Source organism: Chenopodium album, chromosome 18, assembly GCF_948465745.1.
Source record: "Chenopodium album chromosome 18, dcCheAlbu1.1, whole genome shotgun sequence".
Lineage (NCBI taxonomy): Eukaryota > Viridiplantae > Streptophyta > Magnoliopsida > Caryophyllales > Amaranthaceae > Chenopodium > Chenopodium album.
In genome coordinates this window covers 752058-768885 of record NC_137851.1, presented here as the reverse complement: position 1 = coordinate 768885, position 16828 = coordinate 752058, and the positions used below count along the sequence as shown (strand labels likewise).

The 16828-nt window shown below is 35.2% G+C and overlaps 2 protein-coding genes across 2 annotated transcripts; one reads left to right on the top strand and one right to left on the bottom strand.

Moving 5' to 3' along the window:
- The first annotated feature begins 5199 nt into the window (after positions 1–5199).
- LOC145591094 (cysteine--tRNA ligase, chloroplastic/mitochondrial-like) lies at positions 5200–10452 on the top strand. The gene is made up of 9 exons (XM_081647485.1): positions 5200–5657; positions 6319–6382; positions 6672–6833; positions 7064–7234; positions 8093–8374; positions 8505–8630; positions 8910–9113; positions 9844–9945; positions 10030–10452. Exons 1-9 carry the CDS (start codon positions 5269–5271, stop codon positions 10264–10266), a joined length of 1737 nt encoding a protein of 578 aa, XP_081503611.1. The 5' UTR covers positions 5200–5268; the 3' UTR covers positions 10267–10452.
- A 158-nt stretch (positions 10453–10610) lies between these two features.
- LOC145591092 (heparanase-like protein 3) lies at positions 10611–15529 on the bottom strand. Its single transcript, XM_081647484.1, has 9 exons — positions 15023–15529; positions 13260–13296; positions 12981–13161; positions 12687–12835; positions 12356–12586; positions 11889–12078; positions 11672–11797; positions 11469–11568; positions 10611–11066 (listed from the first exon to the last, which is right to left on the bottom strand). Exons 1-9 carry the CDS (start codon positions 15284–15286, stop codon positions 10707–10709), a joined length of 1638 nt encoding a protein of 545 aa, XP_081503610.1. The 5' UTR covers positions 15287–15529; the 3' UTR covers positions 10611–10706.
- Positions 15530–16828: the final 1299 nt, after the last annotated feature.

The following is a 16828-nucleotide window of genomic DNA, read 5'->3' as shown; positions in this document are numbered from 1 at the left end:
TGCTACACTTATTTTCCGTAGAAAATAAATGCAAAGCAAATTGAAATAATATTTAAATAAACTAAGTGGTCTAATTGGTGGCAAAATAAAATAGTCATTACATCAAATCTGCAATTATTTTAAAACAATAGTAAAAAAAAAAAAGGAATAATTTAATTCGAAAATAAACTGAATGTCTTAGCTACGTGATTATTCTAACGTCTCCTCACACGTAACCGAGTGCCCTCTTACCAACCTGCAAAATATATCAGAAACAAGAAAAGAGATAAACTCCCAAAAATCAGATAAACTGAGTACTTCCAACTCCATCCCGTAAAATAAATAATTTTAGTTCGAAACATTTTATACATAATATAGTCTCATAGACATTATAATACTCAACCAAATTCAACTTGTCACATGACATTTTATTTCTTTAGTTAAGAGAGGGAAAGAGAACGCCAGTAAGCCGGGACTAGTCCCTGTCACCACCTACTTTACGGAGGGTCGCGCGTAACCCCAAATGGCCATGAAATAAAGCAGAATGTCCCTAGTGTGCACACCCCTCACTAATACCCAATGATTAGCAGGAAGACTAACAACAACATACAATAATTTAAACCAACTAGTAGCAACCATAACTACTAGTGGGCAACCTGTTCTTCACCCTTTCGGGTTTTATTTCCCTTCTTAGACCATCAATCACATATAATCAATCATCCAATTCCCAATATTTTATTCATTTTAAAAACTCATACGATATAAAATAATCATTTTTTTCGAAAATACATATACTAGTACACAAAATAGAAAGCTAGTAAATAAATTGATTCCATAATATATATCATACGATAGCACACTCATCACATGTAATTACATAAGCACGTATTTGGCACACAATATTTCAAAACAATTTCCTAACGGGATTCTAAAGATGATGGACATTGAAAATTACCTTGATTGTGCGTAAAAACTCAAGGTAATTAACCTCCGTAACGTTCACTTAGTAGCCTCCGTCTACAATAATAGATAATAATACTAAGTCAGTATGACTAATAATTTAGATGATACGAAGTTAGTAGTAGTAGTACACTAGTAGTGGGTAATTAAGCAACTTCTTGTAATATGTAGTATTGATAATTAAGTTTGGAGAAATAGGAAGAATTTTATTAATAAACCAACTATGACCAAAAATTTAGAAGTGGAGTATTGAATAAATAAGTGGTCCACAACAAACTTTGCCATCCTCAGCCTGTAAATCCCACGCACAAAACCCCAAAACACTTCAAAGTTTTCTTCTTTGACAGAAAAGAAAACAACCCATTTTCTTTTAAAAAAAAAAACACTCTCAACTCGTTAGTTTTGAGATGCTCAACGAGAACCAAGAAGATTGAAGAAATTATTAGGTAGAACAAGAAATCAAGAAAAAGTTCAATCAGAATTTCAGATTTGCCAAGCTCAATCCAATACAAGATAATCACAGTAAGAAAACTCATGGCTTACCGACGAAAGATCGGTTGGGGATGACGACTTGGGAAAAAAAATTGAAAGTATGGGTATTGTATCAGCATTCGGGATAGATGTATATATATATTAGAAAGCTTAGGTTGAATTTTCTAGAATATTCAGAAGATAAGACTCAATTCAAATTGAGTTTGTTGCAAATTCCTGTTGAAAAGATAAGCTTCAAATTTATTATTTTATCACTTTTCAAATCTATTTCTGAAATTATCGAAAATTAGTTTTTTATTTTTAAATTTTTTTTTTTATTTATTAAATCCGAAAATAGAAAATAATTAATATATATTTGAAAAAAAATAAATTATAAATTATAAATTTAAAAGTTTATACTAACAAAAGAGTTAACTAAATATACTCAAAAATTTGGGGTATTACAATATGACCCCGAGACGTATCCCCTAAAATATCAAGACTTTTCTACACTGGGCCCCGAAACCTCCAAAAATTTTCAAAAAACGTGGATATTAGCCTTTAATTTTGGAATTTTTTGACTTTTTTTTTGTTCGAAAATAAAAATTGCCGAAATGTTTACCATGGTCCCTAATACATTTTGGGAGTCTAATTGGGTGTGTGGAATCATCCAATTTGCTGTTAAACGGCCAATTTACCAGTTTACAACTTGCACCGATTTCATTAATTCAAGCCTACCACGAACATTTATGACAACAAATAATGATCATATATGGTTCCAAACGGAATTATATGACCCCGAGATGTATCCCATAGAATTTCAAGACTTTTCGACACCGGGCCCCGAAACCTCCAAAATTTCTCAAAAAGCGTGGATATGAACTTCAATTTTGGAATTTTTAAAATTTTTTTTGCTCGAAAATAGAAATTGCCGAAATATTTACCATGGTCTTTAATATCCTACGGGAGTCCAATTGGGTGTGTGGAACCATCCAATTTGCTATTAAACGGCCAATTTACCGGTTTACAACGGCCAATTTAATTAACTTGCACCGAACCCGACTTGAATCGAAAGTGACCCTAACCCGTTTTAACCTGTCAAAACCCGAATTTAACCCGACTTGTTACTAACCTGACCTGAATTCAGCCCAACCCGTTCCTAACCCGACCCGAATTTAACCCAACCTGTTACAAACCCGACCCGAAATCAACCCGACTTGTTATTGACCTGACCAAATTCAACCCGACTTGTTATTAACCCGACCCGAATTTTACCAGACCTATTACTAACCCGACCCAAAAATTCAACCCGATCTGTTACTAACCCGACTCGAAATTAACACGACTTGTTATTGACCCGACCTAAATTCAACCCAAATTGTTCCTGACCCGATTTCAAATCACCTTAAATGTAATTTAGACCACCTTATTATTGTTGATCAAAGCATTTTGTCTAGGGAGACCAAGTCGGTCCAGGCCAGCAAAAGAAAGGAACATCATCCTCAAATTTAAGAGTTAAATATAGTATATATTTGTTATATGGTCAAAGAAGATAATTATCTTCCTAAATTACAGACTATAGTTCCCTAGTATATTGTCATATATATTATAGTCAAAGGAAATAATTAGCTTGATGTAAGGAGGGTGTTCCCATCGTAGAGGATCTTTCTCCTTAGATGCCCATGGCCTTTAAAAGCCTAGAACTTTACACTTGTTAGGGTGTATTAGAATTTGAATTCCTGACTGTTTGGGAGACCTTGAATTAGAAATGATACTCTCATCACACTTTTTTGTAAGAAACAAGTATGAGTCGCCAATGAGTTTTAGGAAAACTCATAAACCTCGTTCATGCCTTTCTCTCAAGTAGAGTTCAAGGATAATTAGCACGAATCGTAAGTTTACCCATGCCCAAATTGGTCTACATAAACCAAAAATGAGTTCGGGAGCGAGGGTACTAAAATAACGTTCCTTTTAGGGAGGAATCGCTATTCTAGCCCTAGTTACGGCCTCTACTAGGTCTTCCTTTTTCACAATTTCATTACCAAACAATATATGCAACGTGATACCTAAAACTAAGTTAGTTGATTTTATTTACACACATTGATCACGTAGGAATTACATTGCAAAGTCGTTATTCTTTATTTAATTCAAAGTTCGTGAGAGGAACAAAATAAACAAGATTCGCCTTGACTTAAGTGATCACTCAACAATTAATTATTTAATTCTATTCTTTTTTAACGCAAGACACTATGTGAAATTGATTAATTAGAAATCCGTTTAAAGTGATCAAACAACACTAATTAATTAATTAAAGTCCTTTTAAACAATAAAAATAAAGGTGATTGATCTAAGTGCTCGGGAATTTACTACTTCTCTTTGCTAAATCTTCATTTAGAACACTTATGGACTCCTTCTTATTCGGGAACCTCCACCGTAGTAACAAAGATTAAGAGGGGTGAGTGTTTAGGACAAGAGGGTTTGGGTGCACACAAGTTCACAAGTTTTCTGCCAGCGTTTTAGGTTAATTTCTGTGTGTTTGAGCCTCGTATTAAGCCCCTATTTATAGGGAGGGGATACGATTAGGGTTTTGAGCATTCTGCCGCAGCAGGTGTCGCGCGCATCTGAATGGCTTGCGCGCGACTCGCCGGCGCAAGTGATTTAGTAGGCAGCACAACGGATTATCTTGGGCGCGCGGTATTATGGTAAGATTCAATTTCATATTTTTATAAAATTCTGAATCTTCCGCAAGCGCATCACTGGAGGTTGCGCTGGGTGTTGCGCACAACCTTGTGAGTTGCGCGCGCCAGACCAGCGCGACTCTTTGAGATGTGCGCGAATTTATCTGCGGCAGCATCAATTTTAACCTAGGCGCCTCTAAATCCGTCATTAGTAGGGTTTAAGCTCGGGCTTAAGCCTAATTATGATCGGGCTTAGTTAATTGGACCTTAATGCTTTTGCTTTTGGGTTAGGCTAGCTAATTTTTATGTTCTTGCAATTCAATCAATAATCCACAAGTGTTCTTCACGTTAATCCAACACGAAGATGATTTTATTTATCGTCATTGCACTTCCTGTCGGGACAGGATGCCAAAAGTAGATGTCTACACTTGATAAAAATGATAATTATCTATTTATAGTTAGTTGAATCCGAATTTGACTTGACTTGGAAATGACCCGACCTGATTGTAACTTGCAAATTATTGACTTGAACATAACCCGACTTGAATCCGAGAATGACCCGACTTGGAAATGACCCAACCTGATTATAACCCGCAAATTATTGACTTGAACCGAACCCGACTTAAACCCGAGAATGACCCGACTTGAAAATGACCCGACCAGATTATAATCTGCAAATTATTGACTGTAACCGAACCCGACTCAGACCCGAGAATGACCCGACCCGATTCTAACCCGCAAATTATTGACTTGAACCGAACCCGACTCGAACCCGAGAATTACCCTAATCCGTTTTAATCCGTGAAAACCCGAAGAAACCCGACCTATTGTTCACCCGACCTGTTATTAACCCGACCTAAAACCGACCCAAACCCGATAAGAAGTATGACCCGATGTGACTCGACTCAAGAATGACCCAACCCAAACCCGACCCGCATAGGTTATGGAATTAATTCGAATTGACCCGACCCGAGTTGACTCGACCCACTCTTATCCGACCCAAACCCGACCCGTTTACCCGAATTGACAGCTCTAGTTTAAACAGGGTAAACCGAATGTGGAACATGTTGTTAAATCACCGGTCTCAAAAATCAACCATCTTTTAGTTAGTGGTGGACTGGTGGTACATAAAACCCAAATTGACGAAACCACATCAAGATTATATCCAAAATAGCCGAAAATGGTAGCACTAGCAAGGTGCTGCAAACCCTTCCTCCCGCCATATCTAACCCCTCTTTCTCTCTCCAAAACCCCACTTCAATTCCGTTCTCAATTCTCCAATCACCCCAGAAACTATGCAATCAACAAAAGGGTTCGTTCATTCTGTTCTACCCCTTCAATTAATGGTAAAATTACCAATAACAATTCGGTTATTGATTCAAATAACGAGAAATTAGAGGGTGGAATCAAGAAAGAATTGTGGCTATATAATACAATGAGCAGGCAAAAGGAATTGTTTAAGCCTAAAATTGATGGTAAAGTGGGAATGTATGTTTGTGGGGTTACTGCTTATGATTTCAGCCATATTGGTCATGCTAGAGCTTATGTTACCTTCGATATACTTTACAGGTTTACTCTTTCTCCCTCTTTTTTAATCTTTGTAATGCGGTAATTGGGTGTAGAGAGAGTCGCAAAGGGTAATGATGTTGACGGGATTTGATCCCGGGTTTTGAGTTCCCTTTAACCAACTGAACTAGTAGTCCTGCACTATAATGTTGTGAATTTGGTTTTATTGCTGTGAAGTTTCTGTTTTTTTTGTTTAAATTTATGGTTTGTTGAAATATAAATGGGTGTTTGTTAATTTGTTTTGTTTGGGTGGATGTTATAAATTGTTAATAATGTATGTATGGAGAATTTTTTGTTTAATTCTGTTGGTTTCATTTTGGAAAGTTAAAAGCTTTGCTGTAGTTCACCAATAAATTTGGGTTTGTTGAATGGATAAGGTTACGTAATTTGATGGTATATGCTGTAATTAGAATGGTAATCATACTTCATATAACTGTTTGACTTATATCTTTTCTAATGGATTAGGAAACTTAATTTACTGGCCATATGTAAAGACAAACTTCCATTTGTCTTTACAGTCTAGGAAGATGGAAGGTTGGTAGGCTGACTACTAATAGATACGAAGTATTAGATAAATTGAGCTTTTGAACTGTTTATGTGTGTTTTTAATTATCACTGTATCTGCTGATTAGTGCTGTTTCTACTTAATCTGATGGCTTGGCAGGCATCTCAAGCATATAGGTTATGAAGTCTGTTATGTTCGTAACTTCACTGATGTTGATGACAAGGTAAGTTAACAAGATGCACTATCACGTGCTTATGGATTTTTTTAAACGCCCTCCTTTTGGTTGTCATGATTGTAAAATTGGATCGATTTACCTATCCTAAACTTTCTCCCAACACTGCAATTTGTTTGTGATTGATTTGTCTTAAAGCTAAAAATTTTGTCACGTCAAGGCAATCAACATATTTGTGCTTCAATGTAATATTGGCTTTGAGTTAATATGAATGTCATGTACCGACTGTCTTATACTTGTCTGACAGGATACCTGAGTATGGAATTTTCGAATTCTGTAGATAATTGCCAGAGCTAACGAACTGGGGGAGAATCCAATATCTCTTAGCAAACGTTTTTGTGACGAATTCCTCAAAGACATGGCCTATCTGCATTGTTTGCCTCCATCTGTAGAACCTCATGTCTCCGATCACATACCACAAATTATAGACATGATTAAGCAGGTATTTGTTTGAATTATTTTACCAGGATATGCTCATTCATAAGGTCATGTTGTGATTCCATATGTAGTTGTTGGCTGAAAAGATTTTTTTTATTACATGAAACTGTTTTATGTTGAGGACTATATTGCACAAATTCGGCGAGGGAGTTTCTGGATGACTTGAAATTTTTGTAGAATAAGTTCTTCATTTTACTTCTTTTTTTGTTATATATTCTCTCTTTCTCTTGGCAGATTGTTGATAATGGCTTTGCCTACAGTGTGGATGGGGATGTCTACTTCTCGGTGGCAAAGGTCCCTGATTATGGACAATTGTCTGGACGAAGATTGGAAGACAATCGAGCTGGTGAACGAGTAGCTATTGACACTAGAAAGATACATCCAGCTGATTTTGCATTATGGAAAGTAAGGATTTTTTTATTTTTTATTTTTTTTATCATCCTTCCATATTTTTATGGAAATCATTGGAGCAGAATTCATCTTTGGTTGTATCTAGGTTGTTACTACTCCTCCCAATTCATATCAATGATTATGCTTTCCTATATTGGATAATGGTTACACTTTACCTTTTTTCCATTTTGAGTTGTGTTCTACAATTTTTCTAAAAATTCATCTCCTTACCCTTTTTATACATGTATTGTCGTATTGATGTATTTACTCTTTTGGACCCACTGTTTATTTAAAAAAAAAAATTTCCTCTTTCAAGATTCCACCTTTTCCATTTTTCTCTCTGAATTTCCAATCATTTCCTTGGTTTTAATAAAAGGGAAGTGTAACCATTTAATTGTATCAAATAGAATTGGATAGCGAAGTGTGTCTGTACTCTGTAGTAGCTTACGTGTTCTGTTCCTTGTGCTGTGTTTTGTTCTCTCCTATGTTCTACATCAATTCTAATTCCTATTGGGAATTAATTGGTATAATATATAAACACCTCAATATTGGATATAACATGATACTTTTACACTTCAAAGTATTCCATAGACTTTTGACTTTTTGAGGATACCTAGCCATAGTGTCGTATGTGATTCTTTTTATCTGAGCCTTGTTGCATCAATGTTTCTTTATTCCTTGTCTTATACTTCTCACTGTTCACATCTAAAAGAATGCAAGAGATTTTAACCCCTCAAAAAAAAAAAAAAAAAACAGCAAGCTGGTTTTTGACTGTTTGTTGTTGATGAAGGTGGTAACATTTAGTTTTACTTTGCTGTGCTGTTTGGCTGCTTTTGATATATGACCTTTTACAAAACTAAGCTATTTTTACAGTCTGCCAAAGAAGGAGAGCCCTTTTGGGAGAGTCCATGGGGTCCTGGAAGACCTGGTTGGCATATTGAATGCAGTGCTATGAGTGCTGTATATCTGGGCTACTCTTTTGACATACATGGTGGTGGGATGGACCTTATGTTTCCTCACCATGAAAACGAAATCGTTCAGAGCTGTGCTGCATGTCGTGAAAGTAATATAAGCTACTGGGTCCATAATGGATTTGTCACTATAAATTCGGAAAAAATGTCCAAATCTCTTGGTAACTTCTTCACAATCCGGCAGGTACAAAGATTTAGCTGTATTAGATTTTCAGTTCTAATTATTTTGAATTGTGATCTTTATTCACCTCATGCTCATAACCTATCCGTTTCTGGCTGTTGTACTGAATCTAGTAAGCTCTTGGTCTTCCCAGGTTATAGAACTTTATCACCCACTTGCCTTGAGACTCTTCCTCATGGGAACCCACTATCACTCTCCAATAAATTATTCTGATGCCTTACTAGAGTATGCATCAGAACGTATTTTCTACATATACCAGGTATTGTCTGGCAATAATTTCTGTTATTTGAAAAATGTTGTTTTAATCTTTAGACACTTTCAAATTATTCTATAGATGGTAATTCATAATGCCCTCTTAACATAAACTTGGGGACCTTCACTCCTTTTATATGAAGTAAATGGAAATAGCCTGTCCTCTTTTTTAGTTCCTTTCTATGCACTTTTGATGTAGTTTTTTGCTTATGATATGGGCAAAACTTAGGTGGTTCTGTTGCTCCTACTGGCTTTGTTTTTTATATATAGTGCGATCTGTATGCAGACCTTATATGATAGTCAAGTTCTTCTGGGCAAGCATGACAAGGCTAGTTTAAAAAATTCAATTCCCCAGGATATTGCAAGTTGCATCAATGATTTCCAAAATAGTTTTGTGAATTCCATGTCAGATGATCTCCTCACGCCAGTTGTTCTTGCTGGACTGTCTGATCCGTTGAAGACCATGAATGATCTTCTTCATACCCGTAAGGTATGTAATCTGAATAATCCCAATTTTCCTTTACCTAGGTTAAATATGAGGCCATTATGTTAGTTTATTGGGCTGAACTATTACTTGACTATGCCCCAGATTGGAGTTTCCCTAGCTAATAAAAGAATAGTATTGTATACAATGTTCAGAAATTATCGTTCTTGTTTTTTCCTCCCCTCCTTTTCTCTCCTCTTCCTTATATCAAAAGGGGGCGTAGCATCTGATGTGAGCATGAAGTCGTGTCTGCTAAGTCATTTTGTTCTTTTATAAGTGTTCAATAACAAGTCATGGAAGGAATTTATTTATTTATTTGCTATATTAATTAATTAAGTCAACTTGCTGAAGCTTTGTTAACCCATCTGCTGGGGTTTGATATAGGAATGACGGTTTTACTTGAAAGAGATGGATATATGCTTCTCTGAACTGTAAAAGATGATAGTCATCATGTATCATGTAACTTGAAATAAATAAAGGGGAATTGTAAATGGGAAATGCTTGGATAAGTCTGGGTGATGAATTGATGATAGTTTGAAAGTTGTGATCTGTGCATTTGGTTGCTTTGGTTAGGAAATATATGGATGCTCTTTTGAGTGGTTATCCTTTTACTCAATTTTTTTTACCATCTGATTCTCCGTTATAATTCTGTTACGGGAAGAAATGTCTTTCTAGTTTGGTATCATGAAGGGAAAATTTCAGCTTTTTGATAATTTTTTAACATTTGGCACTACAGGGAAAGAAGCGTGAGCAGCGAATTGAATCACTTGTAGCCTTAGAGAAGGCAATCAGAAATGTGCTGGCTGCTCTTGGGTTGATGCCATCAAATTACTCAGAGGTAAACATTGTTGATGTTTTTAGATCCAATGCAGCCAATAAAACCTGGAAAAATGCTAACTAATGTCGACTTTTGGTGATGCAGGCTTTACATCAGCTCAAAGAGAAGGCTTTGAAACGTGCCAAGCTCTCAGAAGCTGAAGTTAAGCAAAAGATTGAAGAGAGAGACACATCAAGGAAGAACAAAGAATATGAGAAGTCAGATGCAATAAGGAGAGAACTGGCTGCAGTGGGAATTACTCTGATGGACAGCCCAGAAGGAACGACCTGGAGACCTGTGGTTCCCACTGCACTACAACAAGAGCCAACAATGGCTAGCTGAGTCAATGTAACAAGATTGTTTTCACACCATATCAGATATTCAAAGTCCAAGAGACATCATTTATAATTTTGAAATTTTCTGTAGATTATATTGAGTTTTCTAGTGAAAAAACTTGAGGATGAGCATAAGATATGCGGCTTAATAATCTAATACTATTACTGGAAACATTTTGTCTTTATTAGCTTACGAGTACTCTTCTTATGTTTATTAAGTTCGAATGACTAACCATATTGTTTCCAATTGACTATATGATTTCTTGCCTCAGTACTCTGTTGACCCCTCGCCTTGCTTTTTAGCATGGAAGTCAGATTTGGATTGTAACAAATACAGTTGAGACGAGACAGTTTCAGAACTATAAAGCTTCATTTGATATTAGAATTGATTTAAATTTGGTACATTTATGCTGTGTATTTGTAATCTATTATGATTTCTATCTGTTTCTATTTGCAAACGTTTGAAACAATGCTTGGTATATGGACAAATGCAATGGAAAACGGGGCAATAGTTATAGGATCATTTATATGTACAATTGCAGGTTTCAGTATTGGTATGTCTCCGGAGGAATCAACAGTCAAAACTCTCCCATTTAGGAGCATTTTTTTGCTGCTCAAGTCTCTATATGGGGCTGTCAGGTGGTACTCTTCTCTTATATTCTGAGTAAATATTGGCATTTTACCAAATTTGGACTTCCTAGCAAATGGTCCGCTGTTTTCTGCTGAAATGCTGCCTGTTTCTGTAGATATGTTGACTCTAAGGGTCGCCTCAGCGTCAAGGTTGATTAAGAGCAATGTGATCCCTTGCTGAATGGATAAATACGGTATGTCAGATCAAGTTTAGCCTTGTCAAATACAACTTCCTGTCTTTCCTCTACTGAATTTTCACCTTTCAAAGTTTCAAGTAATTTATTCATAAAAAACCTTAAAATGAGGAAGAATGGCATGATATACTTGATCTAGTTTAAAATGTATAGTTAAACTTTCCATTTCAAACTAAATGTTTCAATTATGGATGTCTTTAGTTAGGCATATACTTTTTGAAGTAGGTGGGACAGTTTTTTTTTTTTCTTTGTTCAAGAAGATATAATATTGTTTTAGGAAATGCTTCTTGTTGTTTTAACTGAAGTGGCTAAAATATTGTGTGTAAAATTTTCAAATCCATATGTTATAAGATAAGAACTTGATATGGGAATTGGTAGTACTCACAGATTGCTTCGAGCAATGAGTGTATGCTCGTAAATTACTCATCCCAGAAACGCTTGTTGAGAGAACTTGTTTTCCCATCAAACGATGCCAAAGAAGAGCGCTACCAATTTTATCAAGTCAGTAATAAAACAAATTTGCTGCAATTTAAAATATATGCTTTGCTTGCATAACAATTATATCTATAAAACTTATTGTTAGAGTACCTGTAATAATCAGGGTTTGGCACAAAATTAGATCTATCGAGAAGCCCATAATTTCCACCTATCAAAGTTTGTCTGCAATAAGTTTTGGTATTATATGTTGCTGCCATTCCAAGCTGATCTAAGTACCTGTTTTTGTTTATTAAAAGCCTGGAAGCTTAAGCCAAGGTTCATCAAAAATTTAGCTGAGTTTCAGTGGGTAATTGAGTGGAATGTTTACCAGAAGCTCATCACAAAAGTATTCGTAACATGATTTCGACCACTGTTAAAAGCACCACCTGCTTCACCAACCCAAGCAACAGCTGAGGTCCCTGAATTCCTTATGTCCTGTTGGAGTTTTTTGAATACTCTTGCTTCCCCGTTGAGGTGGGATGGATCTAATATATTACCCACAAGGCCATTGTAGTCACCTGCAAATCAAAAAAAAAAAAAAAAGGTTCACGGTAAGGTTATTTTTGCTATCGAATTACCTATAAAGTCCTACCTTCTTCCTGAGTATGCAATTATTATTTTCATGTTAGTCCTACTGGTCAAGATGTACATAGCTGTAAGCCTGTAATGCCTTATTTGTTATACTAATACTTTGCCAGTTAATCTGATAGGGAGACTGTTTCTGGTAGGTTGTGCTGATTTCCTTAATATTACGAGTCAGATGATTTTGAGAGAATGAGTGGTTTACCACTTTACCTGCACCAAGATTATAGACATGGTGGGTGATTGCTTGGAGAGACTTGGTTGTTTTGCCAATAAACTCTGCGAACCATGTAGCATCAAAAAATCCTCCAGGGCCAAGTATAAGAGGCTTTGTCTCAGAGCCTACATACACCTTTTCAATCAGATTTTGCAGGGTTTTTACATCTGAAGCATACTGGTGAGCTGTTACTCTTGCACCTATTCCCCTTGCACTGAGTTCATTTCCTATCAATAGTTCAGAGCATTAACAATATGTCATAATTTTGGAACGAGTACTTTGATTCGCTTGAAATCTTGTGAGCAATTCATACTTAGAGCACCTTACCAAGTTCCCATCCATAGATACTGTATCCCTTGTTAACTGTGTAGCTTATAAGTGATTCAGCATTGCTGGGATCCCAAGCTCCTTTTGTTGACCCATCTGGGTTTATAGTTCTTCCTGTCAGTGCATTCAACCCGAAAGTGACCACAGCCCTAGTCATACAAATGCCATATAACCTTTTAAGACTTCCGAAATTTTTACTTGGATTTTGATTAAGTTTTTGTAGAAGGCTCGAAAGATACATTTGTTTAGATATGTATTGTTGGCAAGGAAATTTGTTAATAAACTAGTACATACCCCGTCTCTTTGAAGAATCTGTTAAGGTCATCCCATCGTGCCATGGGCAAACAGCCTTGGGAGAAACCAAGAAATTGAGAGGAGTCTTTGATGAATGAGTTACAGGGTTGTTGCTCGTTTGTTTGGTAGATTAGCCTATCCTGTAATGTTCCGCCCATTCTGATTTTCAGGGGAGAAAATGCTGCAATACCACGATGATCACATAAATCTTATGAAAACATTATTACATATTTCCATATATATGCTGGAGACTGTTACAGCGTAGAGCACCGAGCTTACCCTTTACAGCATTTGACAAAATTGTGCTGTTCAGATCCTACAGTTAGCAAAGACACATATTAGAAGAAATCAGTGAAACCTCAGATGAAGATACGTGTGCATTCTTGTTAGATGTAGAAAGCTTCAAAAGGTAATAATGTAGCCGAGATTTGATCCAAAGATTACCATGCTTAAGATATTAATCAACTACTGTTAGTAGTGGTGGGCTTGGCCCAGTTCAAAGATAGGTCAGTAAGTTGGATTGGGCCTAGATTTGGACCAAGTAATTGGGTTGGGCTAGTATAGGTAGACCTATATTTTTGTCAAATTTAACCCGGGCTTGTTCATGCATGAACATAACTCAAAGACTTAGCCCATGACCCAGTGACCCACCTGGCCACCCGCGCTCGATCAACCTAACCTATTTGGGCTCGGGCTAAAGTTGTTAGGCTAAGTGGAAAGATTATAGAATGGCTTATCTCATGAGAAAGCGAGTTGATAATTAAATTCTTCGAAGATAAATGCAATTAGAAAATAAGTGAAAACTGAAATCATTTACTTGTAGTTTTTAATCCAATTTGCCTAGCTAGTCATTTGATTATCATTGATAGTAATATAAATATATTATTGCGTATTCCTTTTGTCACAAGTATGTAATAATCAGCATGCTTCATCATAGTCATTGCATATAGGGCAGGCCATATACAAAGCACATAGCAAACTCAAGTGGTCATGATTTCCCATTTTTATTGAAATGATTATGTATTGTTTACATAACAAAAGCAAAGTATTTCACCCACCTAATAAGTATTGAAAATTGTGCTCCTGTTAGTATGTTTCGATTACGTGAGGCCTATGTCCTTCATTTGCAAATATTGGTGTACGTACCGTTATATTTAAGGTAAAGTGTACTTATGAATGCACATTACGAGTAATTTTTTAAAAGGGCTGTTCATCCCCAACAAGAAAGAAAGGAAAATTTTCCAAATGAGTATTTTTGACATAATCTTTGAAACTTTTGTGTTTGTGAGGAAGAAATTTAGTTTGTTGGCCTCATTTAAAGGACCAACCATTGTGAACTTCAAATGGAAATTAAAGCCAATAATATATACTGTAGTGCAAAGTTATTCCTTGATGCTTTATTGCTTATTTTGTTAAAACAAATAATTCTTAAATAAAGTTGATAAATGACAAATAGTGTTGCACTACTAGTCTACTACTCTCTCATCCAATCATCCTTATGTATCGCTTTAGTCATACTTTTTGAATTCGGTTCATACTATTTGTATCTATAATTTTTTGTTTTTAAGCTTTCTTTAATCAATTTTGATCCTGTTATCAGCTATTCTAGATTTTAAGTACTTTCTTCTTCTAACTTAGCATTTTGATTTAGAGGGAAGAATTCTATTTCAGTCATATCTAGGTGCTGAGTTAATCAACCAAAGCTTAATTAAAGCTGGGTACTAGTCATATATACAAGTTTGTTAACATTCAAAGCATCTTGTTATGAAAAACTTTTGTCGAGTCTATCTCCAAAAATGTTGTATTTCAATTAAAAGTGTTTATGTCTCATGCATGTGTGCAAAAGGCAAATGAGACTTTTATTTGAAAACGAAAAGAGTATTATAACCCAGGTAAGTTTAGTATCGGGTTATGAATACATGAATGCAAAACTTGTATAAAGAGAATAGAAGTATACAAAAACACTATACTTCATGCATTCATTCACCACAACATAATCATAACAATGAAACTAGATGAAGAAAAAAGGTAAAAAAGAATACCAGATTGAGAAGAGAGGTTTCACCCCAACTACAAGAATCATAGTCACACTTATCAGAAGGCCACCAATCCAGTGTGGCGCAGATATAATCATCATCGGTCCGAGCAATCTCAGCCGTCGAATTAAAGTAAACATCCACCGTCTGATGCTTTGGTGATTCAACTGAACGGTTTAAGATGAAATACAATATGCAAGCCAACCCCAGAAGAGAGATGATAGAAAACACCATTTTACACCATATTCCACCTCTTATTTTCATTTTCATGTCTTAACTAATTTTCATATTATTCGTGTAACTTTATATGTATGTTATTGTAAATTTGTAGAATATAGTGTGATATATTATGTATTAATTGGTGTATATTATATAATATTTGATATATAGAATAAATTATGGAATTAAGAAATAAAATTTTGATGGGTGTTATGATTTTTCTTGTTAGATTTGATGGTGGAAAAAAAGTGAAAAGAAAGTTGACATGAGAATAATGAAAGAATAGTGAGAGAGTATACTTTTCATAAGTGGAAAGATAATAGAAGAATTGACAATTTGGTCTCATTAATAGAACAATTGATCCTTCTTCTCTTTTTCCCACTTTAGATTTTTCTATTAGTATGTATTTAGGGTCAATGGTGGCTATACAAATTACATGAACAAGATTTAGGATTGAGGACCCACTTTGGTTGGTAAGAAATACTTTTCTCTTTATTTTGCGCGTAAATTTTGATGGGCATAATCCATAAATCAAATAGTAGGAACTTGGAATAAAATTTTTACATCGATGTGCATAAAGGTATAGAGCTAATCAAGGGTTGTGTTAGAATTTGGGCCGAAAAATAGATTATTTTAATTTCAGGAGTAAAGGTTGAGATTTGGGTCAAAAATTAATAAGCTCTACATAAAGTTGCATGAGTTAATAGTATCAATGTTGTTGATGTATATCAAGAGCCAAGAATATAAGACTATTAGGCAAAGAAACATCCTATATAAAAGTACAATACAAATAAAGTTGCAACTTGCAAGTTGAGCATTAAGATTAAGCACATTTTTATATGGATGTAAACATGAATATTAAACTACTGGTATACTATATGCTTTTGTTAAATACTTGTATCAATGCATTGTATTATTACTATATAAAATAGGATAATGTATAGTTAAAAATAAGGTGGAAAACTTTTTGAAGTCCACTTGCTAAACTAATTTTGATGATTCCCTGACTAGTTAAGAACTAAGACACCAAATTCTTTGCTGATTGGCTATACTATACCCTCCAATGGGGCATAAAGGTGATTTTTCAAATGTTCCATCTGGTCAAAAACGAATTGATCCCACGCATCATTCACAAATCGTATTTGTTGTAATTTTAGACTTACAAAGCTTTGATCAATTATTTGTTGCAATATTCTTGTATAGTTGTTGGGGATTTGTGTTTAACAAGGGTCACAAAGAATAGCAAACGAAAATAAACGGAAAAATCTTTGAGGCGTGAACGGAATTACTTTCCCAAAAGTATAATTCTGACCCTATACTACAACCGGGTATCACGGAAATTTACTCAGAAGATACAACAAAGAACAATTGCAATCACAAGTAGAATGATTACAATACAATGCAAATAAGTGTATGTGATTTGTAATGATGATAATTAGAGAATCTTTGCAAAACAAGAGAAAATGAAAGAAGTTAATGTTCGTACTTTTTCATCACCCAACTTTCATCATAAATTAGATAATATATATACAAGAGCATACCTACGTGAATAACCGTCAAATGCAAACAACATTAAACCCAGAAAACGTCCGG

Excerpts from the sequence above, each read along its gene's own strand:
- LOC145591092 (XM_081647484.1), bottom strand. The coding sequence starts at position 15,286 with ATGAAAATGAAAATAAGAGGTGGAATATGGTGTAAAATGGTGTTTTCT. Across the intron at positions 13,297-15,022 it reads AAACCTCTCTTCTCAATCTG|GATCTGAACAGCACAATTTT; the intron begins GTATTCTTTTTT and ends TGCTAACTGTAG. Across the intron at positions 12,836-12,980 it reads AGATTCTTCAAAGAGACGGG|GGCTGTGGTCACTTTCGGGT; the intron begins GTATGTACTAGT and ends TTGTATGACTAG.
- LOC145591094 (XM_081647485.1), top strand. The coding sequence starts at position 5,269 with ATGGTAGCACTAGCAAGGTGCTGCAAACCCTTCCTCCCGCCATATCTA. Across the intron at positions 7,235-8,092 it reads CTGATTTTGCATTATGGAAA|TCTGCCAAAGAAGGAGAGCC; the intron begins GTAAGGATTTTT and ends CTATTTTTACAG. Across the intron at positions 8,631-8,909 it reads GTATTTTCTACATATACCAG|ACCTTATATGATAGTCAAGT; the intron begins GTATTGTCTGGC and ends ATCTGTATGCAG.